At 41.5% G+C, this 24,584-nt stretch overlaps 1 protein-coding gene across 9 annotated transcripts in view; it reads left to right on the plus strand.

Annotated features, from left to right (window-relative positions):
- The window catches only part of SORCS2 (sortilin related VPS10 domain containing receptor 2), a 767,814-nt gene that overhangs the window by 742,755 nt on the left and 475 nt on the right, over positions 1-24,584 (plus strand). For 4 of the 9 annotated variants that reach the window (XM_039541214.1, XM_039541215.1, XM_039541218.1 and 1 more), the window contains 3 exons: positions 2,089-2,191; positions 8,133-8,290; positions 10,438-10,517. In XM_039541214.1, the coding sequence (XP_039397148.1) occupies positions 2,089-2,191; positions 8,133-8,290; positions 10,438-10,517 (341 nt within the window). Of the gene's footprint in view, positions 1-2,088; positions 2,192-8,132; positions 8,291-10,437; positions 10,518-10,860; positions 12,963-24,584 lie in introns of those variants that run through there. The other 5 variants (XM_039541216.1, XM_039541220.1, XM_039541213.1 and 2 more) reach the window with 5 other exon arrangements.

A 24,584-nucleotide genomic window follows, 5' to 3' on the forward strand; every position in this document is an offset into this window, starting at 1 on the left:
TTGGACCCACAGATCCAACCCTACAAAAATAGAGGCAAGGACTGAAAAGTTTTCTGTATTTGTGTGTGGGTGTTTTATTAAGGGAGCAAACAACGAAAAGGCTGTGTTTTAGCAGCAAGGACAGCTTCAACTTAAGCCCTCCCTGACAATGTCAAAGCCTCTTTGTTTGTGCATGTGCATCATCTTTTATGACATCCGTTCTGTTTGTTGCTGAATGACACTGACCCAGCAAAAAGAGCAAAGCACATTGGGCCCTATTCAGATGTGTCATAAATAGTGATGTAAATTATATATTGCCAAGTCAGTTCCCAGGTCAAAATAAGGCACATCCTCTCTATATCTTAGGTTCCACTATATACACCCATCACTGTAGTTTCTAATCTGAAAATAAAATGAGGTAGAAATCACTTGCGTTAAGAGTCCATATTCCCTGGTAGCAAGAACACAGACTAGAACTGAGGAGTCTTGAATTCCATTCTAAACTCTGGCACTGTGTAACTCTGCAAGTCAATTGACCTTACTCTATCTCAGTTTCCTCATCTGTAAAATGAATATAGTAATGTTTATGTATCTCATATAATAGAGAATTGTGAAGGCTGATTGACTATTGCGTACAATACCTTTGGAGATCCTTGGAAAAATGGCACTATCCATGCAAATAATTACATTATTATTATTATTTATTATTTCATTTAAATTTGTCCTCTCTCCTGTATCCACAAATTGATCTGCAAATTAGTTTATGGTGCTGCCTATTTTACTTCTGGGGGAATTCTGCGCCCTGCAGAAGGCACAGAATTCATACCTTCCGCAGATTTCTTGGCTCCCCCACAGAAAAATGATGGAGCAAAGAAATCTGTGGGGAACACATGCCCCTTGCATGGCAGCCTGGGCATGTCTGCTGGGAGCAACCAGCAGCAGAGAGCAGATCATCGCGGGGGAGAAGGAGGGAGGCTGGGCATGTGTGCCTGCAATCATGGAGAGATGCTAATAGGGTGGGGCTGGGTGCCTGCCTGGGTGCGAATGAGTGAGAGACTCACTGTCCCTCTCATCCCTGTTGCTGCATCCTGAGCTTGGAGGCGTAAGGGTGTGTGAAGCAGGCTCTGTCCCTGAGGCAGAGCAGAAATGTAACAACTAAACAGGCAGGCTGCTAATGTTCCCACTGTTAGTTAATTGTTCTCATTCGTAGTCAATTAAGGCTCCTTTACCTTGCCAGAGTGGTGTAAAGGAGCCTTATTGTAAATGATAGCAACAAAATCCTCATCTAGGAAGGTCTATGTCAGTGGTTCTCAAACTTTAGTACTGGTGACACCTTTCACACAGCAAGCCTCTGACTGCAACCCCCCTTATAAATTAAAAACACTTTAAAATATATTTAACACCATTATAAATGCAGGAGGAAAAGCAGTATTTGGGGTGGAGGCTGACAGCTCGTGACCCCCCATGTAATAACCTCGTGACCCCTGAGGGATCCCAACCCCCAGTTTAAGAACCCCTGGTCTATGTGCTTTCTCACTTTTTTTCCTGAGCCAGACAGGCACAGTGGGGTTAAATTACAGATCAGGATCTATTTTACTTATCCATTTAAAAAAAATGCAGGACAATGATTAGCAAAACTGTGTGACTTTCATGTGTGAAAGTTTGAGCAATTTAAAGTGACCTTCTATTTTACAGAACACCAAAATAAAAGTAGTGCAATTTAAATGAAAATCCAGGATTATAATTAGAATGCGGGGTCTTGGTTACCAAGTATTTGTAATTGAACTCATGTGTTTAGGAAATTCTGAACAGTTATGATGATTTTTTTCTGTATTCTAGTTTAAATAAATTACCACAATAAGTGAAACTGGTGTGATTATATTGCTTTATTGTGACAAATAAAATATGCAGAATTTTGGATTTTTTTTGGCACACAGTTCTCCCAAGAGTACTATGTGAAGAAGCTACATGGTGTAGTGACAAGGAGAAGGTATAAATACAAATCTAGTGGTTTTTACTTAAGAGATTCAATAATAAGGCAAGCCCAAGATGATAACTGGTCGGAAAGCAGATTTACTAAATTCTTCAAATATATGTCTTGCATTTCAGACTCTCAGAGGATTGGAGGAGGCAATGGATACTGGGCTATAGTGGTTCTCTTTGTTATCTGTCTAGTTGTAGTTGGGGCCTTCATTCTCTACAAGTTTAAAAGGCAAGTAAACCTTACATACTTTAAGAACTAGATTTGTTCACATGTATCATTTCTTGAAAAATAGACTTTTTTGAAGCAGTGCACTGACGGGTCTCGAGCTTTTAAAGCCCATGTTTTTTCTGACCGTTTCAGACATCAAGGTTATAATTGATGTTGATGTAGGTAAATAGCAGCAATGTGGGAGCTCATTCAGCTTGCGTCAATACAACCACCAAAAAATAGTCATTCTAAAATATATTCCTATTATCTACTCTGAGGAGTAATGAGTAACCTAGGCAACCAGGACAATTAATTGATCCACAAGTCTAATTTCTTACCAAGAAAACAAAACAAAATGATGTAGAATTTCTCTTTTGAACATGTTAGCGTTTGATTACCGAAACAGTGCCACACAGGTTAAGAGTATCCAGCTGTGATAGAAATAATAAGTAAGAATAGAGTTTGCATGATAACATATTAGGGAGGAGGTGAAGAAGCTATGGAAGTGGCCTTAATATAAGAAATATGTTCATGAGGAACAACTGATACCACATAAGCTGTGTAAGCAAATACTTATTCCTTTAATAACTCAAAGATATTTTTAATCTGCATTTGATTAAGGAGATTGTCATAACAGATAGTTAAGGGTTAACAAGCTCAGTAACCTGATGAACACCTGACCAGAGGACCAATCAGGGGACAAGATAATTTCAAATCTCTGTGTTCCTTGTTGGGTCTTTGTTCTCTTTTTGGATCTAAGAGAGGCCAGACATATTCTTCAAGTTCTCCAAGTTTCCTGAAGTATTTTCTTCTATTCAGTCTAGTGAGTATTAGAAAGGCGGACTAGTCTTATAATTTGATTTCTACATTTGCAACTGTGTGTTTGCTGAAGAAATATCTTTATTTCTGTTTGCTGTTACTTTGATTATTCTGAGAAAGGAGGGTGGGGGAGAGCCTCTCCAGGTTTATAAGTTAGACCCTGTATTTTTTATAAGTTAGACCCTGTATATATAAGTTAGACCCTGGTATTACAGAGATAGTGTACTTTCTTTCTTTCTTTTAAATAAAATCTTTTCTTTTTAGAACTTAATTGATTTCTTCCTTGTTTGGATTTTCAGGGGAAAGGGAGGGGGGAAAAGTGAATCCCTCTTTGTTTTGATTCAAGGAATTTGAATCCAGGTATCTCTCCTAAGCACTAGGAGAGGGGAGGGGGGAAATGGGTTGTTTCCCTTTGTGTTGAGATTCAAGTTTGAATCTGTGTTCCCCAGGGAAAGTTTTGGGGGAACAGGGAGTGTGTCAGACACTTAAAACTTCACTGGTGGCAGCAAGAACCAGATCTAAACTAGAATTTTAGTTTAGAGGAGTCCATGCAGGTCCCCATCTCGTGAACGCTAAAGTTCAAAGTGGGGAATAAACCTATGACAGAGATGAATTCATTATTGTTCAGGTGGCAAGTTACTGTCTTTTTTATGCTGGTTTATCTATTTGTTTTATTATTTGGACATGGTCCTGGTATTTTTTTTGTTAGGTACTCAAAAGCCTTCAGGTTTGAGCCGCATGGGAATAAACATGTTATAATTTCACAAAATCTGCAGTCCTTACTCAGTGAAAACGCCTATTATTTCAAGATGGATTTTTATTTAAAATAAACATTCTTTAACAGAATAGACTAGGTACCATACTGTGCTAGTGATAACAGCAAGAGCACAGCATTTAACTGAGAGTTCAAGTTAGCAACTATCTTTGTCATCTCATTAGACAGAGGTGCTTTGTCTCATGTAGGAAGAATGTCTTGGCTTTCCAACTGTGGAATCTTAAATTTCTTGATATTTATAGTGACCTATTGTTTTATAGGACGAAACACAAAATTTGATATCAAACTCAATCTACAGCTGAATAAAAATAATAAAAATCCATTTAGCTATTCTGGGTTCCCGGAGCAACAAAAAATCATCATAAAATGGATGATGTGATGCAATAATATTTCATCTGCAGTACATTGGGGGTTGTCTGTTTATATTACATGATCATAAAACTTGGTGGTGGTGTCTGTTATGAGACATTGTGATGTACGTCTCTTGATTAGCCCTTAAGTTAGCGGCAATTAGACAACAATTTAATAACCAGCAAAAGAAATATACAATATTTAAGAAAGGGGAAAAAAGTATTTTTTATTCATCTTGATTCCTTTCTAAAATGTCTTCTTGGGTTATTATTTTCTGAATGGGACAGTTATTGCAGAGGAAGACTGTAGGAATGCTAGGAATTGTAACACGGCTTTAACTCCCCTAATACACTGGAATTTCTCAGTTGAACAAATCAAACTTCAGAGCAGGATCTCACAGCATCATGCAGCCCCCAGCAAAATTTGATTCTTCTGAAATGGAAAGCGGGTGATCCACCAAAGCAGGGTGCTTAGAGACAGATATCACTAGAAATGGGTTAATCACCTGAAGCAGAGGCTCACCTATGAGTTCAGCTTAAATTCATGAGTGCACATGCATCACAAAAGCACATTCCGCCCAGGATGAAAAATGCAGAGTAAAGATTTCCCAGAACTGAAATTCATAAAAACAGAGTCTCTGCAGTGATCTCTCCTAGGGTGTGCCTACAGTGCAATAAAAGACCCACAGCCTGGCCACGGCTGGCCTCGGTTGGCTGACTCGTGCTTGTGGGGCTAAAACTTGCAGCGTAGACATTCAAGTTTGGGCTGGAGCCCAGGCTCTGAGACCCCATGAGGGGAGAGGGTCTCAGAGCCTGGGCTGCATCCTGAGCCTGAATGTCTACACTGCAATTTTTAGCCCTGTAGCTAAGCCCCATGGCCCTGAATCAGTTGATCTGGTCTCTGAGACTGGGTGCTGCAGATTTTTTATTGCAGTGTAGACCTCTAGAGAGCAAACATTATCCAAGGACAGGAATCCCCAGAGCACTTAGTTGTATAAGACCAGGATCCACAGGAGTAGTTGGTCCACCTAGACAGAGACTGACAAGCAGAAAGTAACTAAAGTGTTATGATCAGAGGCAATACTTCCTACTAAACTTTTAAAGTTATATAAGTTTTCAAAAGATAAAGTTATATAGTTTTCAAATACAAATCCTAAATTTCTTCCATCCCAGTAGTTAAGAGTGTTTTATACCAGCATTTTCTCAAATTTTTGTTATTATGGGATTGGAGTGAGGAGAAGGGGTAATTTCCCTGGTGGCAAATGCTGCTGAAGCAAGAAACAGTTCAGAGAATAAAACTGAATATCTCAGATGCAAAAAGATCTCCTCCTCCTCTTGGCTTCAGACTGCATGCATTAGACAATTAACATGGTGCTTCAAGCTAATCTACAGCTGAATAAAAATAATAAAAATCCATCAGCTTAACCATCCAGATAAACCAGGATCATGGCGTGTTCTGTCACTGGAACAGCATAAAGCAACTGGAAGGTTCCAGTGACTCTGGCCCATTATCTAGCAAGGATCCAGAATCTGCATATTGTTTCTCAAAGCAATGTCATCTTTATTAGAGGTAATTCAGTCAAAGAAAAATCCTCCCTTTCTTTTTCTGATGTATTTCTATGTTTGTGATGTTTTTCCTAGTAGGATTTCTTTATCCTTTCAGCAGCACTCTGAGCAGGGTTCCATGGTGTGGGGCACTCTGCAGTAATATAGACAAGACAAACAGCACAGTATCCACCAAGCAAAGGCAAGGGAAGGAAAATGATATTTCACCCACATCAAAGCTGTCATGTATTTAATACATCACTAGCAGAAGAGCTGAAATCATCCTTCTTTTATTTTTGCAACAGCAGGAACACAGGTTTCATCATACCAAATTAGACTATTGGTTCCTCTATTTAGGTATTTTGCCTACTTTAGTGGGAGTTCATTTGATTCTTCAGAAGAAGAGACAGGTCTCTGCCTTTTCACATTCTTAAATTCCTCCTCTTCCTCCCCCCTCCCCATTCATTTGAAAATCTGTTAAAAATTAGGTTCATTATTTTAAAAAATCTCCATAGACTTGCTGCAACCAAACTCACGGATCTTTTTCTGTATTCACCTCCTTGCATCCTGTCCTTGGGTACCACCAACCTGCACCCAATTTCAGCACTCTTGGAGCAGAGTTCCTAATCTTTCCTCATCATTGACTTCCCATCTCATTTACACTTTCAGAAGAAAACCTTCCCCTTTTCCCCCTTCGCCTATACTACTATTATTTGCATGAGAGCAAGTGGAGTCCCAATCCTAGCCATTTAGTTATAAAAACAGGTACTAATTTGATGATCCATATTTTATTAAAATCAAAACAATACCATGTAGAAAAGGCAGGGACAAAGTAAATCATGACTGCTCTAAAGCACAAAGAACTCATTCATCTGAACATTAACCCCAAAACTAACACCGCGATAAATATTCTATTCAATGTATTATCATTATTATTGGTACTGTTACTTTAAGTGCCAGCAGCATGCTCCAGTACTCTGTATTATTTACATTTCAAAATGTTTAGTAGTAGGAAACAGTAAGAGGGGGATTAGAGAAAGATGGCTAACAGATACAGTATTCCTAGTCATTTAAGCTCACTAGTAGCATCTGCCTTCTGAAGCCAGTGATTATGGTTTATTGTGCAATTTTGTTCATTTTCTAGAGGATCGATTAAGCATTTCTTTAGAATAAAATATGCATGTAACAAACAGTGTATGTTCTAGGCCTGTTAGGGTTGTGTAATGTAGAAAAAACATAGCCCTACTGTCCAGAATAATTTCTAGAAAAGTGTGGGACCAGGAGACCATATAATAACTCTAAACTCTTATACATCAGAATTCCTGTTTCAATACTTATTTAAAAGCTGCTGAAGCTTTGTTGTAGCATGAATTATGTTAGGGCACCTAGAGCCTAGTATCGACATCATTTTATCATTATTTAAATAAACATAAATAAAATGTCGTCTTTCTCTTGAAGAGTGTATTATCTCCTGGTCATGAAGACTCTTGGAGTCAGGACTGGGTGCTTTGATTTGCTCTCTCTCTCTCTCTATATATATATATATATTTTAAATAAACCTTTTCAGTATGTTTTAATATTGTACAACACTGTGACTACCTCAGCAGAGGGGTTGATGGAGACACTATGGAAATTAAACTATGATGTCATATTGCTATTATTCCCAGCTGGGCCAGTGACTCTGTGCAACCAGCGGCAGTTTGCTTTACCTCTCTTGTCCTCAGCAGCTGTTAAATTGAGGTAACCTCAGGGCTGCTGTAGTGCAGTGTTTCTCAACCAGTGGGTCACGACTCCCAGGGTCACAAAAGGCAATCAGCAGGGGCAGGGGGTACGAGGTACTGAAAATTTAATTACAATTTGAAAAGTTTGCTCCTCCCACTTGCTACACACCCTGACCCGTGAAGGTCAAGTATTGACTGTCAATCTCTCTCGAAACAACACACACATAAACATATTGTTGTTAGCATTGATACAAGGTCACCAAATTGTTTTAACTTTCAATAAGGGGTTGTCATACTGCTGCAGAGTACGACATAACTAATTGATGCTTTGTCATCCTTCTATGATGACATTTTAGGAATGCAAGAAATATTATTTATTAACATGTTTTCAGTTTAGGGTGTGTTTTTTTTTAAATTGTAGTTACTGGGAGTTCAGTAAATAACTGAACAAAAAAACAAAAAAAATCTGTGTTTATAAAGAAATCCTTATATCAAAACCAGGCAAGTTCATAATACCCTTCTAGAAAATTCCTATAAAATGTAATAGGGATAAAACCAATGAGCTTCTGTAGTTATTACTGTAAAATCCTATAGAATTAAATAGAAAATGTTCTTTAGGCTGGTTTAAAAATTCAATGGAAACATTATTCTTTATTTAATTCTATAGGATTTTTCCATAGGGGTTTATCTGATTAATTGAATATAATATGAAACTAAATTCCATCAAAGGATATTTTTCCTGTGCTATTTAGGAAACTGCCAGGCAGAAATGTCTATGCCCAGATGCACAACGAAAAGGAACAGGAGATGACCAGCCCTGTTAATCACAGTGAGGACACCCAGAACATCATCCAGGGTGAGGAGTTTATTGATGATGATCTGGATTCTCAGACGCTAGGTAATGCAAGAGGTAACTTCACCTTCACTTTATTAATGTCTCAGTTAGTATTTTGTTTGTTCTATTTTTTAAATTATGTTTTAATGTTTGCATTTTTAGTATCTTCATTTTTATACTCAGCTTCAAGAGGGATTGAATGGTAAACTGCTAACAAGGAAACACTTCTCCTTTTATCCTCTTTTTTTGTTTTGTTTTAAATTCAGTCTATTCTGTTGATGTTTTATGACATGCCATATAAATATACAGTATGTAAGTTAGTACAATACACTGCCATATGTGACATATGTGAACAACATTAGGAAGATCATACAAAAAGCAGCATAGATTATAATTGATGAACTTCACTAGCATTTAAATTAACTCGTGCATGCCTTGAATTCAAAGTGTAATGAATTTTAAGCAGAGAGAAATGATGTGTAGAATGAATGTTTCCATAATGCAGGGTAGATTGTAAGGAGGTGTCCTCTCTTTTAGACACCTTAAATGAATTCCCAAATACAAAACTTCATTGAATTCATCCTGTTTTGAGTCCTGACCTGCCAGTATCCAATGGACAGTCATTAGAATTCTCATTCAGGAATCTTTTATGAATGTGTCTTAGAGCAGATGATTCAAAGTTAGATGAAAGTTCTTGTCTAGGCAATTCATGAGTATGCTGAATGTAATGTAGAGAGCTAGTCTAAAAATACTCCACATGTGTTGAGCACACAGAGCAGCCTGAAAAGTGTAGCACACAAAGGAAGATTGTCTAGTGCTGTTTCTGACAACTCTGTGAAAATGGAACATCTGACCCTAAATCTCAGGCTTATAAAACTGGCTGAATTGATGGTAGAGACAACTGTGAGGTTAAATGGCTTCATTAACCCTACATGGAGGGCTAAGATCAGCCACGGAGGGCAGACATCCTGGAAGTCCTTCTTTATTTCTTTTTTATTCTTACTGTCTATCTCTAACTGTCTTTTGTTGTTTTTATTTTCCTTAGCTGAACCATATCTTGCCACTGAAAGGGAAAAAACATATTTCACCTGCAAAATTGTTTTTGCCCAGATCTGTACATTTTTTAACAAATTGCACACACTAAAATCATTGCTGTTTTCATTAAAACCCTTCAAAGAGAACTTTGATTATACTACAAAGCTCTACCAATACTGTAGCACTGCAAATGACCCTGGGACACAAAAATTGTTTGTATGACAAGTTTGTTTCAATTATCTCATCTCTAGAATAGAGTTCTGAATGCCAAGAAGGTACTCTCAGGATTCTTCAGTTAGTGTGAAGCGCTCATAGCCCCTTAGCGTATAGCAGGTAGTCTATAATCTTCCTCTTGCAGTTGTGTAATACCTCTCACTATTTTTGCATATGTGACTGCTTAGGATGAAGAACATGGGAATGAAGAAGTTCTACTCTGATTTACAACCATTCAAAAATAATCTCCTTGCCTGCTCACTGTAGGCTATGTTTGGTCTGATCCTGTGCTCCTTACCTTCCACTGGGGTCAGTAAGAGTGTCGATTGAGTAAGGAGTGCAGGACCTGCCAATGAGGAAGTCTTAAGTTAAGCAGTTAACAAATGCAAATCTGAATGTGACCTGTAGTTCTGCCAGGTTGTCAGCACCAGCAGACATCCAGGGGGACAGGAATAGCTCATGTCCTTTGGTCAGAGCAATCTATGTTTATCAGCTGCCAGACAGTTCTAAGACATAAGACTTTTTCTTGCTATACTTCTACACCATGCACTTTTTTGTTATTTGCAGTATTTCCTTCAGTAGCACACAACGGTACATGGGAAATCCTCCTAATTGTCTCAGTATTGTGCTATTTTGTCTGGCTGAAGTATGAAGCATATCACCATCCCTACTGAAATATTAAATTCTGTTTTATGACATTATTTGCAGATGGTTCGTATGCTATGGAGATTCCCACTTATTCTGATGGGTTTCCCCCCCACTCTAGAGATCACTGTCGTAGCCTCCTCTCCATGCACCGCAGGGTTTTACAAACCTAGTTTTCTGTTTGCTCTCTCTCTTCTCATAACTTTTGAATTGTCACAGTACAGTATTTCCAGACTCACCCATCCACTTTTTTTGTTTTCTATATATTTTATGTTGCCTACTTTATCGCAACCCCCACCTTGGGACTCCTCAACTCCATTTCCTTGCAGTGACTCCTTCTGGGAGAGGTGGAAACTTGAACAGCTACAGAGTTCCCTTATTGCTGATGCCGGTCAGTGTCCAATCCCAGGTCAGTGGCATGTTGAATGGAAGCCTCAGGTTCCATTCTGCTCCCTCACCTGCTCCCCTCAAGACAACTACACCTTTTTAAGCTGCAAAGAAAACCACCTTATGCTGTCACTGGGATAGAAACACTAGGAATTCACTAACAGCCATCATGAGCAGACACTTTAAAGCACTGAAGTAGAAAGTATGCTGTAGGTACACTGAGCTGCTGCACCACCTGCACCTGAACTGTTGTTTGATAAGATGACCATCTAATTTGATTGACTTGTCTCTGCAATAAAAGGGGAATGTATAGTAAAATGCTCAAAATATACTAATGTCAGCATTTTGTTTTTATATTTTTTTAGGCAGTCACTCAGGCGTGGTTTTGAGCATTAACTCCAGAGAGATGCACAGTTACCTGGTTAGCTGATGTTTACAGCTGAACACAAAAAACGAAAGACTCTTCTCTGTATTGTTTAATTTTTCCCTGGGGATGTCACCAAATTGCAAACATGGCTGTACCTGCTGGTGGAAAGTAGGTTCCTAAACAGTCTTGAAACTACAAGTGTCCATCATCTGTTACTGTATACTGGGAACTTGTTACAATTCAAACTCAAACTAAGGTAGCACATTTGTAGCCCTAGGCACACTAGATGCCACATTTTCTCTTTTCTGTGTATGTTCTAGTTCTTTATGTTCAGTTTTAGAAGGACTGGACTTAGTTCCTTTTATTGCCTGGGGTGTTCAATGGAAGACTGAAATTCAGCAGCCCTGAAGAGTTGACTTTAAAAGCCTGTGACTAGTAAGTACTAAGCAGATGGCTGGTTGATCGCTACAAATTTGTACTTGTTTAAAAGGCTGTGACTGCCTGTTCTGGTTCAGCACTAAGAGAGGAATGAGCAAGGAGATAAATATACTCCTTAGCTCCTCTTCAATCCAAGTTCTTAACTTTAAAATGTGTGAGACAATCTAATGAGCTTCAGCTCACTATGTGAGTCCCTGATATAAATTGAATAAGTAATGTGTTAAGACTTCTTGCAAGTAAAATGAGTCCTAAGAAGCTCCCAGCACCACCCCCAGCCCACCCAAAAAACCCGCTAGCTTGGTGCTTTCACTTCTGGAGGCCGGCTGGTTTAAGTTGCTCTTCTGTCATCTTCTAACTTGAGCACCTCCATCATGGCAGTTGCAAGACCAGTTATTATATAATAAACAGTTCTGACTGCCTGTCCCTCTTTCTCTTTTTAAAAGTGTAAATACCTCTTTTAAGTAGCTTTTTGTATGTTTTTTTTTAAATTTCTATTTTGAGGGCAGAGGCCCAATATATGTAACGAATTCTCCCCCAACTAGGTCAGTGCAGCACACCAGAACCTTTAGTCCTACAGATACTTGGAGTTTCCCTTTGCGTTCAGTTCCTGCCTCTGATGTAAGGATGGGCAAACTCGCAGCTGAACTTCACCACCTTTGACATGTTTGACAATCAGGAAGGATGGGAGCAGGGAACTGATGCAATTTAAGGGATTGCACTTCATGAGTGTCACCACCAGGTGTCACTCTTATTCCCTCATCGCTGAGCTGGGCCATATCTCTGCAGGGAAGGGCAGTGAAACTGTCAAAGGAGCCAGATTGGGAAAGGCATGTGGGTCAGTTCAGAGTTTGCTTATCCCCATCTCTCTGTCCCCAGGGGTTGAGAGTCCTGAGTTCATCACTAAATCCACATCTTGTGGGTTTTTTGTAGGGATTTGTGTAGGAAATGAACCACAGCATGGTTCAGCCAAGTGTTTGGCATCCCATGTATCACAGCTGCCTGGAATTAGGACACTCTCTGAGAAACCTATTTAATCTTTTCACCTTTTGCCTTCAACAGGGGATGACTAGCTCTTTTTTACTCACTGAATGTTGTGCTAATGCTTGTAGCTAATGTCCGTGCCACCTTCCTTAAAGGGATTATAGTCAACTACATACTTGTGAATGACCAAGCAATCACGCCGGTGAGACAGAATGGCACTATCTAAAAATTCTCCTATGCAGTAGGTCGCTCTTCCATGTAGCCAGGGAATTAATGATATCATGGAATATGCTTTCTTCAGAAACAACATATTAGCATGCCACCTTCTATGTGGCAATATAAGCTCTCACAAAGCTCACAGAATCTGTGTGTAAAGCACAAGAAAATCTGGTTTAGGAACTAACAGTATGAAAGTGGATGGGAATGCTTGAAAAGAGTGGCAAGTGCATGCCAACTGCTCAGGAAAAGGTCTGTTTGTAACCATCTCACAGAAATTTCATCTTGAAAAGCCCTACAGGGCCCTGCAAAACTAACCCACATAGAGACAGGAAATACTTGAGCTGACAATGCTAAGTATAATTCTGACACAGTCATAAGAACCAAAGATCAAAGGTCCATCTAGCCCAGTATCCTGTCTTCTGACAGTGGCCAATGCCAGGTGCCTGAGGGGGATTGAACAGAGCAGGTAATCATCAAGTGATCCATTCCCTGTCACCCATTCCCAGCTTCTGGCAAACAGAGGCTGGGGACAGACCGTCCCTAGCCATCCTGGCTAATAGCCACTGGTGGACCTATCCTCCATGAACTTATCTAATTCTTTTTTTAACCCTGCTATAGTCTTGGCCTTCACAACATCCTCCATTCATCCATTAGTGTCTGAGTCCTGGATTTTCTGAGGTGAAGTGTCAATACAAAATACATTAGTGCTTTGGAAGCCTTCAGGACTGTTGCACCATGCACTTGCCCTGTTCACCAGCTCCTTACTGCTTTTAGGGGAAATGAACTAGAAACAATAGAGTGAAACAATATTGCAAACAACTTTTCCTGGGAAATAAATTCAAAATAGGGCAGGAGAGTGGAGGATTGAACTCTTGAATAATGTAAAGAATTCAACTTATATATTGGAGTCTTTTTGTTGGTCTGCCTGCTGGCTAACGGAATTATAGGGACTAGTTCACATACACTAATTTTATGCTTTCACAACTATTTTTATACATTTTACAACAGTTTGATTCATGTTTCTGTTGGCAGGAAACTGCTACTGCAAAGCAAAATATTTAACTGTTGTGCAAGACTCTACTAGTCATTATCATTAATACTTAGCACTTATGTACGGTGCTTATAATCTTCCCAGCATTTTCCAGCATTAACTAATTTAATTCTTGAAACACACCTGCGAGGTTGGTATAACATGACTCACAAATGTGGTGAGACCCTGTTTTCTGAGGAGTTTTCAGTATTGCTATGTCAGTGTAAATAATAGCCAGTAGAAATAAAGCAAGTCTTTTGAGTTCCTGACCAGAATGCCTTTATAATGGATTATTTCTAAAATGGGAGGATGTCATTCCCATGCAATGCGACTTGTTTTTTGTGTAAATGAAAACTCATACCACTGGTAGATTTTGAATCTGTTTAACTATGCCCGTGGGAGCACATTTTGTTTTTAAAGGGAAGAAGTGTGTATACACACACACACACACACTTTTGTATCTCTTTATACAGAGAGATGGACAAATGCACAGAAATATATATATATGTACTCACATATGTGTATATCACACATCTATAGATATGCACAGAGGCACACACACACAAACTCTTATAAGTTTTAAGTGAGGAAGGACAATATTATGGGTAAGGAACAAGACTTGGGAAACAGGTGACCTGGGTTCTAGTCCTGTGTCAGACAGTCTTTGTGCATGACTTTGGGCAAGTCACTTAGGCCGAGTCTTTCAAGATATTTAGATGCCTAACTCATGAGAATTAGTTATTCTTTTAAATAACTTTAAAAATCTGGGTCTTAACCTGTATGTACCTAAGTTTCTCCATCTGTAAAATGGGGCTTATACTACTTACCTATTTCATAGGGATAGCATGAGGCTAAATGTATCACTCTTTGTTTGAGATCCTCCAAATGAAAGGACTATAAGTGCAAAGTATTAATCATTAATTATTTCTTTTTATTAATGTTTGTTCTGATTAAAAGTATCATTTAAAAGTTTATGAATAAGTATGAAAACCAATAGCCCCACACAAAGGTGTTAAGAGTGTTAAAAAGCAAAAATGTAGTTTCAATCAAAGACAGTGTATGGAATAGCTAATTGTTGTGTGTCGTCATCGTGACATCGCCATTGATTTGCTAATCTGCACACGGCTTACTAATGTCTTAAATTTATTTGCATTCTGCAATGTTAATGGGTGAAAGGCCTTATAATGTGGGTTCAGTGAGCCACCCACAACATTGACGTCTACCAGTGCTGGTACTGGACTATAGCAAAGACCATAACAGCATAACTGGCAATGTGTTGGCCTCATCTGCACATTGTGGCCTTCTTAGAAGGCCAAGTGTCTGACACTGTAAAAAGCTTGCCTTGAATTCTAGAATGATCCTGGGAGCCTTGGTTCCTTCTCAGTAAAGCTGTTTTAAACAGAACCTCGGTCTAGGTCTGCGACCTTTGATTTCCTCTCTACATTATATGGAACAGCTTCCTGTGGCTGACTTAGACAATTTCATTTCAGTTTTAAAACGCTTCCTTCGTAGCAAGCTGCAGCATACTCACAAATGCATCCAAGAAGTTTACGACACCCCACCACCACCCTCCCAATCATTGTATAAGTTAACTTATCAAAAGTTAAAGCAATAAACTCCAAGGTGTGTTTGTGGTACCTTTGGGGCCCGGTTTATTGTGATCCAGCCTCTTGTGTAGTCATTTGCACCAGGTTCAAGTGGGTGTAAAATCCTTCCTTATTAGAATGATGAGTAGTTCTTTCCTCCTTAAACAGTCCTCAGATTGAGTCATACATTTCTCCTCAAATAGTCACACTGAAATGAATGGAGGGGCTAGAGGAGTAAGGTATTAATCGATGTGAGAAAGGGTGGTACAGGCTAGCCCTGTGTTAACAACTGTTCAGTATTTGCAAGTGAAATACGTTGGCAATGCTCTAGTTGTACATACAACTGTTTAGGGATTGATTTTGATACCCTTAAGCTTACTGTGTAGTAATTTACTCCACAAATAGCCCTATTTGAGTTCAGTGGGATCACTCATGGAGGAAACAGTAAAATCTGAGTAAGGGTGTCAGAATCATGCACTGGGATACAGTAAGATTTTCCCTCTTTCATTCTGCATCCTGTTTACCTCTTTTTACTTTGGGCCAGATCCTGATGCACTGAATTGTATCTTACTTGAGTGGTATGATTTCAGTGGGATTAATCAAGGATTCCGGTGCTTTTCAGCATGAGTAAGGCTATCAAATTCTGCTGCTTTAGTTCTATAATTATTGCTGGTTGGACTAGTGTAGCCAGATCAGTGTTTCTCCAGGTATCACCAGGGGCTGGTACAAGAACTGAGGCATTTTTCATACAACTTTTAATGATTACTACTTGTTTTGCCTTTTTGATTAAAAATCCTCTCTAAGGTTTTTGGGGATCTTCTGCCCATAGATAGCATGTCTTGAACTGAGGTCAGTGAAATGTAACTGCAATGGTGGCTATTCTCGTCTATACTGTGTGATCCTGTGTGTGAAGACAGACTTTTCTTTCTCAAAGAATAAGAAATATGTTCATTTGTTTGCAGTCTTCTTGACCATGAACTATTTTGGTTCTAGGTGTGTTTTGAATTTTTACACTTACAAAAAGTTTACTACAGTGTAAATAGGCTTGTGGCTATTTTCATTCAAATCATAGGTTTTACCACATACCCAATTTTATTTCATTGAAAAAATAGTTTTGTTTTTGTTTTTTGAGAAGGAATTTTTTTTATGTTATTGCCTATTCATTGGCATTTAAAGTCTTCATTATACATGAGCATTTGATTGATACAGTGCTAAAGTCACCATCTCCATTTATATTTCAGCTGTTTTAGATTAAAATAAAAACTTCACATTATGTCCAAAATAATGAATTTTGGTTGGGAATTTATTTTCAAGCATTTAACTTTTAGTACGTATTTCTCAGATCATTTCCAACTCAAAAATTCTATGATCTATCAGCTCACCAGTCCATTCAAATGTAAACTTATTCCCAGTACATTTTCTATTGTTTTCTCCAGTCTAGTCCTAAATGAATATGGCTTCCACAATTTTCCTTGTGACACTTATACAGTCTAATCTAGCTAATCTATGGAAGAACCTTAGTGATCTCCCTCACTATAGTATTTGAGTGTCTGGAAGTAGCAATGGTATCTGCCCATAAAGGTTTATATGATATCCAGTCTAAATGTGTGAGTTCTTTATTTCCTCTTAATATTTTCAGTGGTAATCCCCTCATGCCATACTATCTAATAAATCTTTCCCTCTGATGTTTATATCCTTCATATTTTTAGACTATTGCTAGATAGTCACTCAAAAGGTCAGACTCACAAATGGAGCCAGATTCTCAAAAGAGTTCCAATCCCATTTAGACACCAAAATAAGTGGCCAAATTTTTGAAAGTTATTCAGCATGTTGGGCATGGAGCACATTAGGGATAGCTCAATGGTTTAAGCATTGGCCTGCTAGACCCCGGGTTGTGAGTTCAATTCTTGAAAGAGCAATTTAGGGATCTGGGGCAAAAATCTGTCTGGGGATTGGCCCTGCTTTGAGCAGGGGGTTGGACTAGATGACTTCCTAAGGTCCCTTCCAACCCTGGTATTCTGTGATTCTATGAATAACTGTCCCTTGCAAGAGATCTGAAGATAAGGTGTGCCCTAACCACTGAACTATGGGATAGTCTGATGTGGGCCAGTCCCTTGGTTTCCTGTTAAAGCTGTTCCACTTCAGATCAATAAATAGTCAGTGGAGCACAGAGACCAGATCCTGGGTGAGTGCTCTACCCCTAAGGTTATAGAATCTTTTGTATGCTCACTTGTGCTCTCTCTTTCTTATTCTCCCTCCTCCTAGCTACACCCCCACCATTTTGTGTGATTTTTTTCCTTCAGTGGTCTGCTCCAGTAAGCAGCTTCTGAGTATGTCTCCCATATTGGTGCCCTCAGGCAAGTTAGGGGGAGAAATACCTATTTTCTCCTGGTTCATGTATTGCTCTGGAGCTTAAGGTTATCCAGACGCCTAGAGCAAGGCTGCAGTGCGCAAGCTCTGGTGCAGAAACATAGGCACCTAGGGAACTTGTACTGCAAAAATGTATGTGCGGAGTGAGTGTGGGCACCAACAGCGTTCAGCAGCAGCTCAGTGTGGGTTTTGCAAATACCAATGAGGCCTGATTCTGGGATTTAGGTGCTTTTGTCTCTTTGTGATCTGTTAGTTTAGGGACATATGGCCTTAGGACTGCGGAAACACATTTCCTATCGCACATACCCTCTCCCTCTCTCTAAATGGAGGGGGGAAAAAAACAAGTGACCTTAATTGGCGCTGAAAGGAAAAAGTGAAGACATTCTTTTACCCTGACCATTCTAATAATAATTATTTCCTTGCAACACCTGAAAACATCAACTGCATTTGAACTTTATTGATCATTCTTGATTTCTTTGTTTTTGTAGAATTTACATTATCCTGCTGTGATAAATCATTGCAATACAAAGGGTGTAAGGCCTCGCCACAGAGCGATAATTCATGCAGCAGTATACAACATGTCTTAGATAGTAGGCCTTTGTAGTATATTTTCTTAGTAGTATAATAGGGTTATTAACCACTTGTGAGACCAGGCTTTTTAAATATCATATGCTGAAAATGTATCTTGTGTTTTTATTTTGCATGGTGCTAATGTTAATGGGCCAAATACCTTTTGATGCTTATTATCAGCTCCCTTTGACCTGAACACTAGCTGCTCTAAGGTCAAAATTTGGCCCACTTTGTACAAATGTGGTATCATTTCTCACTTCTTTCTTGTTTACGTACTTCAACCCAAATTTGGGTTCTGCACTGTAACGGCTCACGTAGGAAAACAACAGCTTTTTAGACCAGTGGCCTTTAAGGCAGACAATCTGGTTATGGATTATAACAAAAAGTAGGCAGCGCTGTGTGAAATGAGGAATTTATCACCTCAACAGCAGGAACACACACATCTGCACGCACACAAACGACATGAGGCAATAAAGCTACAGCCTGTGGCTCATGAGTGCAGCTTTGGTGATAAATCACTGATAAGTGACCCAGACTCATAGAAGAGAATGAAGACCACAGAAACATTGTCAGATCCATACTGGAACTTTCTGATTGTGCTTCACCCAAAGTCTTGCAGGCATAGTACATACTAAATTTCTATTTTTTGAAAAAGGAATGGGTAGTGCAGGAGAGGTACAATAGGTTTCCACACGTCTTTCCCTTATGGTATCCTGGAGTCAGGTGGTGGTTGGCTCATAAAAAGTTGTCTCAACTCAGCTGCTAGTGGCTGTTCAGCCACATCATAAAAACCGCCTTATAGGGCAGCAAATGTTTTCAGTCTCCCCTGAGTTTACACAGCTTGGAGAAACCTACACAATTCCCAAGTTTTGCAGGGGAAGTTGCGGGGTAGGGGAGTTGCATTGATGGGAAAAGCTGGCTCCAGATGTGTACTCTCCCTTGCATAACTGCCTTGTCAAATTCTTCCCTTAGGTCCTCAGCTGATGTGATGGAACTCTGTTTCCTGCAGCTGAGAGAAGTGGGGACAGGAAAGGGACAGATTTAAGGATAAGGGTGCAATGGACCAATGTCTGTGGAATTTCAGTAGAAGGGCCCACAGTGGATTGAGACATCTGCCAGGGAAATAATACCTCTTCTTCTCCATCCCATATGCATCTCAGTTCTCACTGCTCAAGTTCATACAACTCACTGCAGCTAAAGTTCTCTTCCTTGCCTGCTGCGCTGGCCATATCACCCCACTAATTCCAGATCTCTCCAGTGGTTTCCTTTCTAATGCTGTATCAGCTTCAATCTTTACCTCATTTTCAAGACTTGGGGTATGTCCAGACGGGTAGCGATCGATTTTTCGGGTTCGATATATTGCGTCTCATCTAGACGGCCAATAGGAAATACTGAGCCTGGGTTGAGGTGGTTGTGCACATGCTCACTGGCAGCAACTTCGGTGTCCAGGGAGCTTTTGCAGTGGGAATTTACTACCTAAGGTGCCAGGTGAGTTAGGCAGCCAGTGAGAATCCTAGTGGCACCTAAATGTTGAACTTTGCCATCTGAAGTAGCAGTTAGTGGCCTAAATACTTTGGTGGATTTAGTCCCCCGCCCCATTATTTTACCTCCCACGAGCATTTGGAACAGTTTCCTCTTCCTTTATGCTGACTCCAGTCCTTCAAATTCTTCCTGAAGCGTCACTCCAGTCAGCTAGCTTTCTCTCTGGAGGCACCCACCCCTGCTTTCCTCACCTCATAGTCTGTAATCGCTATTCCATCACATGAGCTAAGTTAAAGAAAGCACAGAATACAGACATGTCCAGCGTACCTGCTCCATCCCCAGTTTGATGTTGCACATCTTCCTTTGTTCACATTTTAGCTAAGCACATGGAGCTAATCACTAAGTGATTTGGCCACTTTGTTAGCCAGACTTTCATTTGTTTGTCTCAATTTCTGTTTTCTCTCTCTCTCGCCTTCTCTGTGTTTTTCTCAGCTCTTCCTTTCTGTCATGTCCTTTCACATTCCTAGTTGTCTGTTGTCCCTGCTCCAATCATCTGCTGTGTATCCCACTACATGCTACCCTGATTTTCCTAGTCCTTTGTTTTGCACTCTCTTCTGCCTCTATATAGGGTTTTATAATGAAACCCAACACCAGAGCCATCCCGTCCATAGGACGGACCAGGCCCCATGCCTTGGGGGCCCCCACACTTTGGGATGCAGGGTCCAGGGTGACCTGGGTGTTTAGCGGGGGAACCTGGCACTGGCAGCAGCAAGCAACCTGGCCCCAGCCCGCCCTGCTCCGCTCGGCCGGCTCTCGGTGTTACTTGGGGAAAGGGGTGGAAGCTGGAAAGAGGCGGGGTGGGGGTTTGGAGGAAGGGGTGGCGTGGGGGCAGGGCCTGGGCTGTAAGGGGTGGGTTGTCCGAGGCCCCTCCCGCCCCCCAGGGATGGCCCTGCCCAACACTGCAGTATCTGACCAGATCTCGCAAGCTAATAATCAAAATCACACCATGCTACCCATCCCTATTTCTTCCCCTATTCTCTTTTATATTGACTCCTTCTGTCATGTATTTTCTCTCTCTTCTTCCTTTCTGTTGTTAGCTGCCTTCTCTCTCACCCAAGCATCTTAATCTCTTTCCCCACTTAACTTCCTTTTAGATCCTCCAATACACTTTTACGAAATTCTTCTCCTCCTCCCTCTATCTCTGCCCTCCTGCCTTTCCCAAGGCTCTTCTGAGTAATTTCCAACACCCACCCACATGGCTCTCATCTCTGTTCTCTTCACCTCTGGTTCCCTCACTAATCTGAGCCTGGGCTGTGGGTTATACTGACTCCTCTTCATCTGCCACTAATAGGGTTGCCAACTTTCTAATCGCACACAACTGAACACCCCTTCTCTGCCCCTTCCCCGAGGCCCTGCCCCCCCACTCACTACATTCCCCCTCCCTTGATGGCTCGCTCTCCACCACCCTCACTTTCACTGGGCTGGGGCAGGGGCTTGGGGTGCGGGAGAAGGTGAGGGCTCCGGTTGGGGATGAGGGGTTTGGGGTGCAGGAGGGGGTCCAGGCTGCGGGGTGAGGCCAAGAGATTTGGAGTGCGGGAGGGAGCTGCGGGTTGAGGCGGGAGTGGGGTATGGGCTTTGGGCTGGGGGTGCAGGCTCTGGGGTGGGGCCAGTTATGAGGGATTCAGAGTGTTGGAGGGGGCTCTGGGGTGGGGCATGGGGTTGGGGTGCAGGAGGATGAGGGATCTGGGCTGGGGTGCAGGCTCTGGAGTGGGGCCAGGGATGAGGGATTTGGGGTGCAGGATAGTGCTCCAGGTTTGGGGGGCTCAGGGTGGGGACAGGGGGTTGAGGTGTGGGCTTACCTTGGGAGGCTCCCAGTGGAGCTAAGGCAGGCTCCCTGCCTGTTCTAGCTCCATGCTGTGCTCAGAAGTGGTCAGCAGCAGGTCCGGCTCCTAGGCGGGGGGCCAGGAGGTGCCATGCGCTGCTCTTGCCCATGGGCACTACCCTCCAGCTGCCATTGGCCACAGTTCCTGGCCAATGGAAGTGCTGAGCCAGTGCTCTGGGTGGGGGCAGCGGGTGGAGACCCCTGGCCCCCTGCCTAGGAGCCAGACCTGCTGCTTGCCCCTTCCGGGGTGCAGCACAGTGCCAGGATAGGTAGGGACTAGCCTGCCTTAGCTCTGCAACACCACCGACTGGACTTTTAACGGCCTGGTCAGCAGTGCTGACCGGAGCCACCAGGGTCCCTTTTCGACTGGGCATTCTGGACAAAAACCAGACACTTGGCAACCCAAGCCACTAATAATCTTCCTTTCTGATTCTTCTACACACTCACACTCACGTTCTGGCTTTGAGCTGTCCTTTTCAAACCCCTCCTCCCACCCTTTACCCACACCCAAACCCCGGGGCCCCACTGCCTTCTCCCAGGGGCCTTTCCCAGCCTCAGTTTCTAGGGGAGAGGCGTGCTGCTGGCACATGCGTGTAGCCGCACAGCATGCCTTGTCCTGCCCGCCAAACACTTTGCCCGCCCTCCCTCCCCTTGGCACCCAGCCATGAGGCTTGGCAGCCCCGCAAACATGGACCTCCCTGCTCGCTTCACTGGAGCCTGAGCTAGAATGTGGCTCACTGGCTAAACTGCCCTGGGATGGAGCTTTTCTTACGTAAGTCACTCACCAGAGGGCGGGGCAGGTGCAGGGGCTGTTTGCCCACTGGGCAGCATATGGATGCTCCCTGTGTGGCATTTCTTGCCAGTCAGGATCATTGCTTGCTACCCCCTCAGGTGTCCCCAGTGAGCAGCGGGGAAGGTATGAGGGGATGAGCCTATCCCTCACCACCAATACAAGGGTAGGAGTAACCAGGGACTGCTGGAGGACAGTGGGGTTTGGCAGAGTCAGGTGGGTGAGAGGAGCCTAGAGAAGCCGGTGGCAGGGAGAGGAGGGAGCAGCAGGGAATTGCAAGATTTGGGGGGCAGCTGTGGAGGGCAGAACCTGTGGGTTTAGGGTGAGGCAGTGTGAGGGTGGTGGCTAAAGGGAGAGAGGCCTGAGAATGGGTGTGCAGTTCGGAGATCCTGGAGTAGCCTGAGGAGGTGTGTAAGGTGGGGGATGGGAGTGGGGAGGGCAATGTTGCTAACGCTTGTGCTTTTATCACAACTCTCGCACACTCTAGTGTTTTTCTTAAAGCCCCAGCTCCTGGAATTAGTTATTTACATGGTTGCAGAGGGGATTTAGAAAACCCGAGCCCTACATGCTGCAACACCAGGAGGCATATCAAAAGAACTCAAATGTCTTCTTTTTAAAATCGGACCATTTTTAAGCCAATCGTGTGGTTTTCAGGGAGCAGATTGACACGTTTCAAACAGGCGAGGGTTGGAAATGCTGGGGGGAGGGCTGCAAGGGGCTGGTGGAGAGATGATGAGGGAAGGCAGTGGTTGCGCTCTCTTTGAGCCCCTCCCAGTGGCCCTTTGGTTGAGAATAGCAGATTGGAAAAAGCAAAGATTTGGGTAAACTGGCAGAACTCAGTGGGGAAGTTTGCACAGTGTTTGCCTACATTATATCTGACTCAGTCCATTGCTACTGTATTTGCTAACTTTGAAAAACACACACACTTACTATGACTCCCTTCTCGCCGGCTCCACTCATACAATTTCACAATGATAAAGATGTTGGCAAATAATATTGTGTTGCAAGTGTAACTTTAAGAGAAAGCAGCCACCCCCTCTCTTGACTGAGGTACAATAATTACAATAGCATAATTTTATATTTATGAAATTGCAACACTAAACATTTTGATATCTTACTGGGGAAAGATCATCGAGCTGGAGAATTTTCCATTTTCTTACTATAGGTTAAATGTGATAGTATGAACTTTTTTAGAACGTCTGTAGCCTGCACTTGTAGATCATATAGTCTTGACTGACATTTCGTGTGTGATTAAGATGCGAAGGATTTGGCAAAGAGACTAGGTCAAAGTCAGACATGAGGATTTGGACAAATCTTGATTAAGCTCTTGATTAAATCATGAGCAAGGAAGAGAAATGAAAGATGACTTGTGAAGGTTTGTAAATCACATTATCCCTTTAGTATATACTCTTATTTATTGGCATTACCGGGCTGATTCAGCCCTCACAACTGCACAACTCCATTGACTCCATTAGACTTACACTTTGTGTAAGAGAAGGCGGAATCTGATATATAGCAGTGGGCCAAATTAACCTCTTAATCTCACTCCAGCTATACTCGGCTAAGCAGCTAACTATGTTACCTGTAATTGTTATGCCTCTGGTTATCATGACAGCATTTAGCACAAACGTAAGAGAAATGAAGCCAAGATGTAACTACTCCGCTTCCAAAATTCTTTGAGGTGCTTTTATGAGCAACTGCTTAACAATGTATTTTTAGCTGGAATTCTAACAACTGACCCACTGCAATTCCCTTAAATGCGCTTAGCAGTAATCTACCTGTAACATCAACAAGTATGCAGTCCTCTCTTTTTGCCTCCACATGTTTTCAAAGGTGTGAAAACAATACTACCCTACTTTCCTAGAAATTTTGACTTTGTCCAAGCCTCTTTGTACACAGCATCAGGACTCAAGGGAAGAACGAAATTAAATCCATAATTAGTGCATTGTCAAAAATGAAAAAAAAAGTTATTTGTATATTTTTTGTAAATATGTAACAAATTAAATGGCAGTTTTGTAGTGATGTGCTGTTTTGGAGAACAAAGAATCAACTATATGTTTGAATATGCTTAATGTAACACGTAACTGTGATTCAGTTGCACAATCAATAGCTTAATCAAAAGTCTTGTGCAATATGTAGTGCACATACATAACCAAGTATCTGTTAGTGGTCCACCACCAAATTTTTGGCCAATTTTAATTATATTTATAACCTGCACAATGCAGATTTAACAGTATTTTCAGCTTCCAAACATGTAGCAGGCAAACTACTGTATACGTACCTGTGTACTCCACTGCATCCAAAGGTATGCGTTTGTCTTGAGAAACTGCACTACAGATTTTTCTTTAATAAAATTTGTTTCTAAACTATTTGC

This window comes from Mauremys reevesii, linkage group 5, assembly GCF_016161935.1.
Source record: "Mauremys reevesii isolate NIE-2019 linkage group 5, ASM1616193v1, whole genome shotgun sequence".
Taxonomy (NCBI): domain Eukaryota; kingdom Metazoa; phylum Chordata; order Testudines; family Geoemydidae; genus Mauremys; species Mauremys reevesii.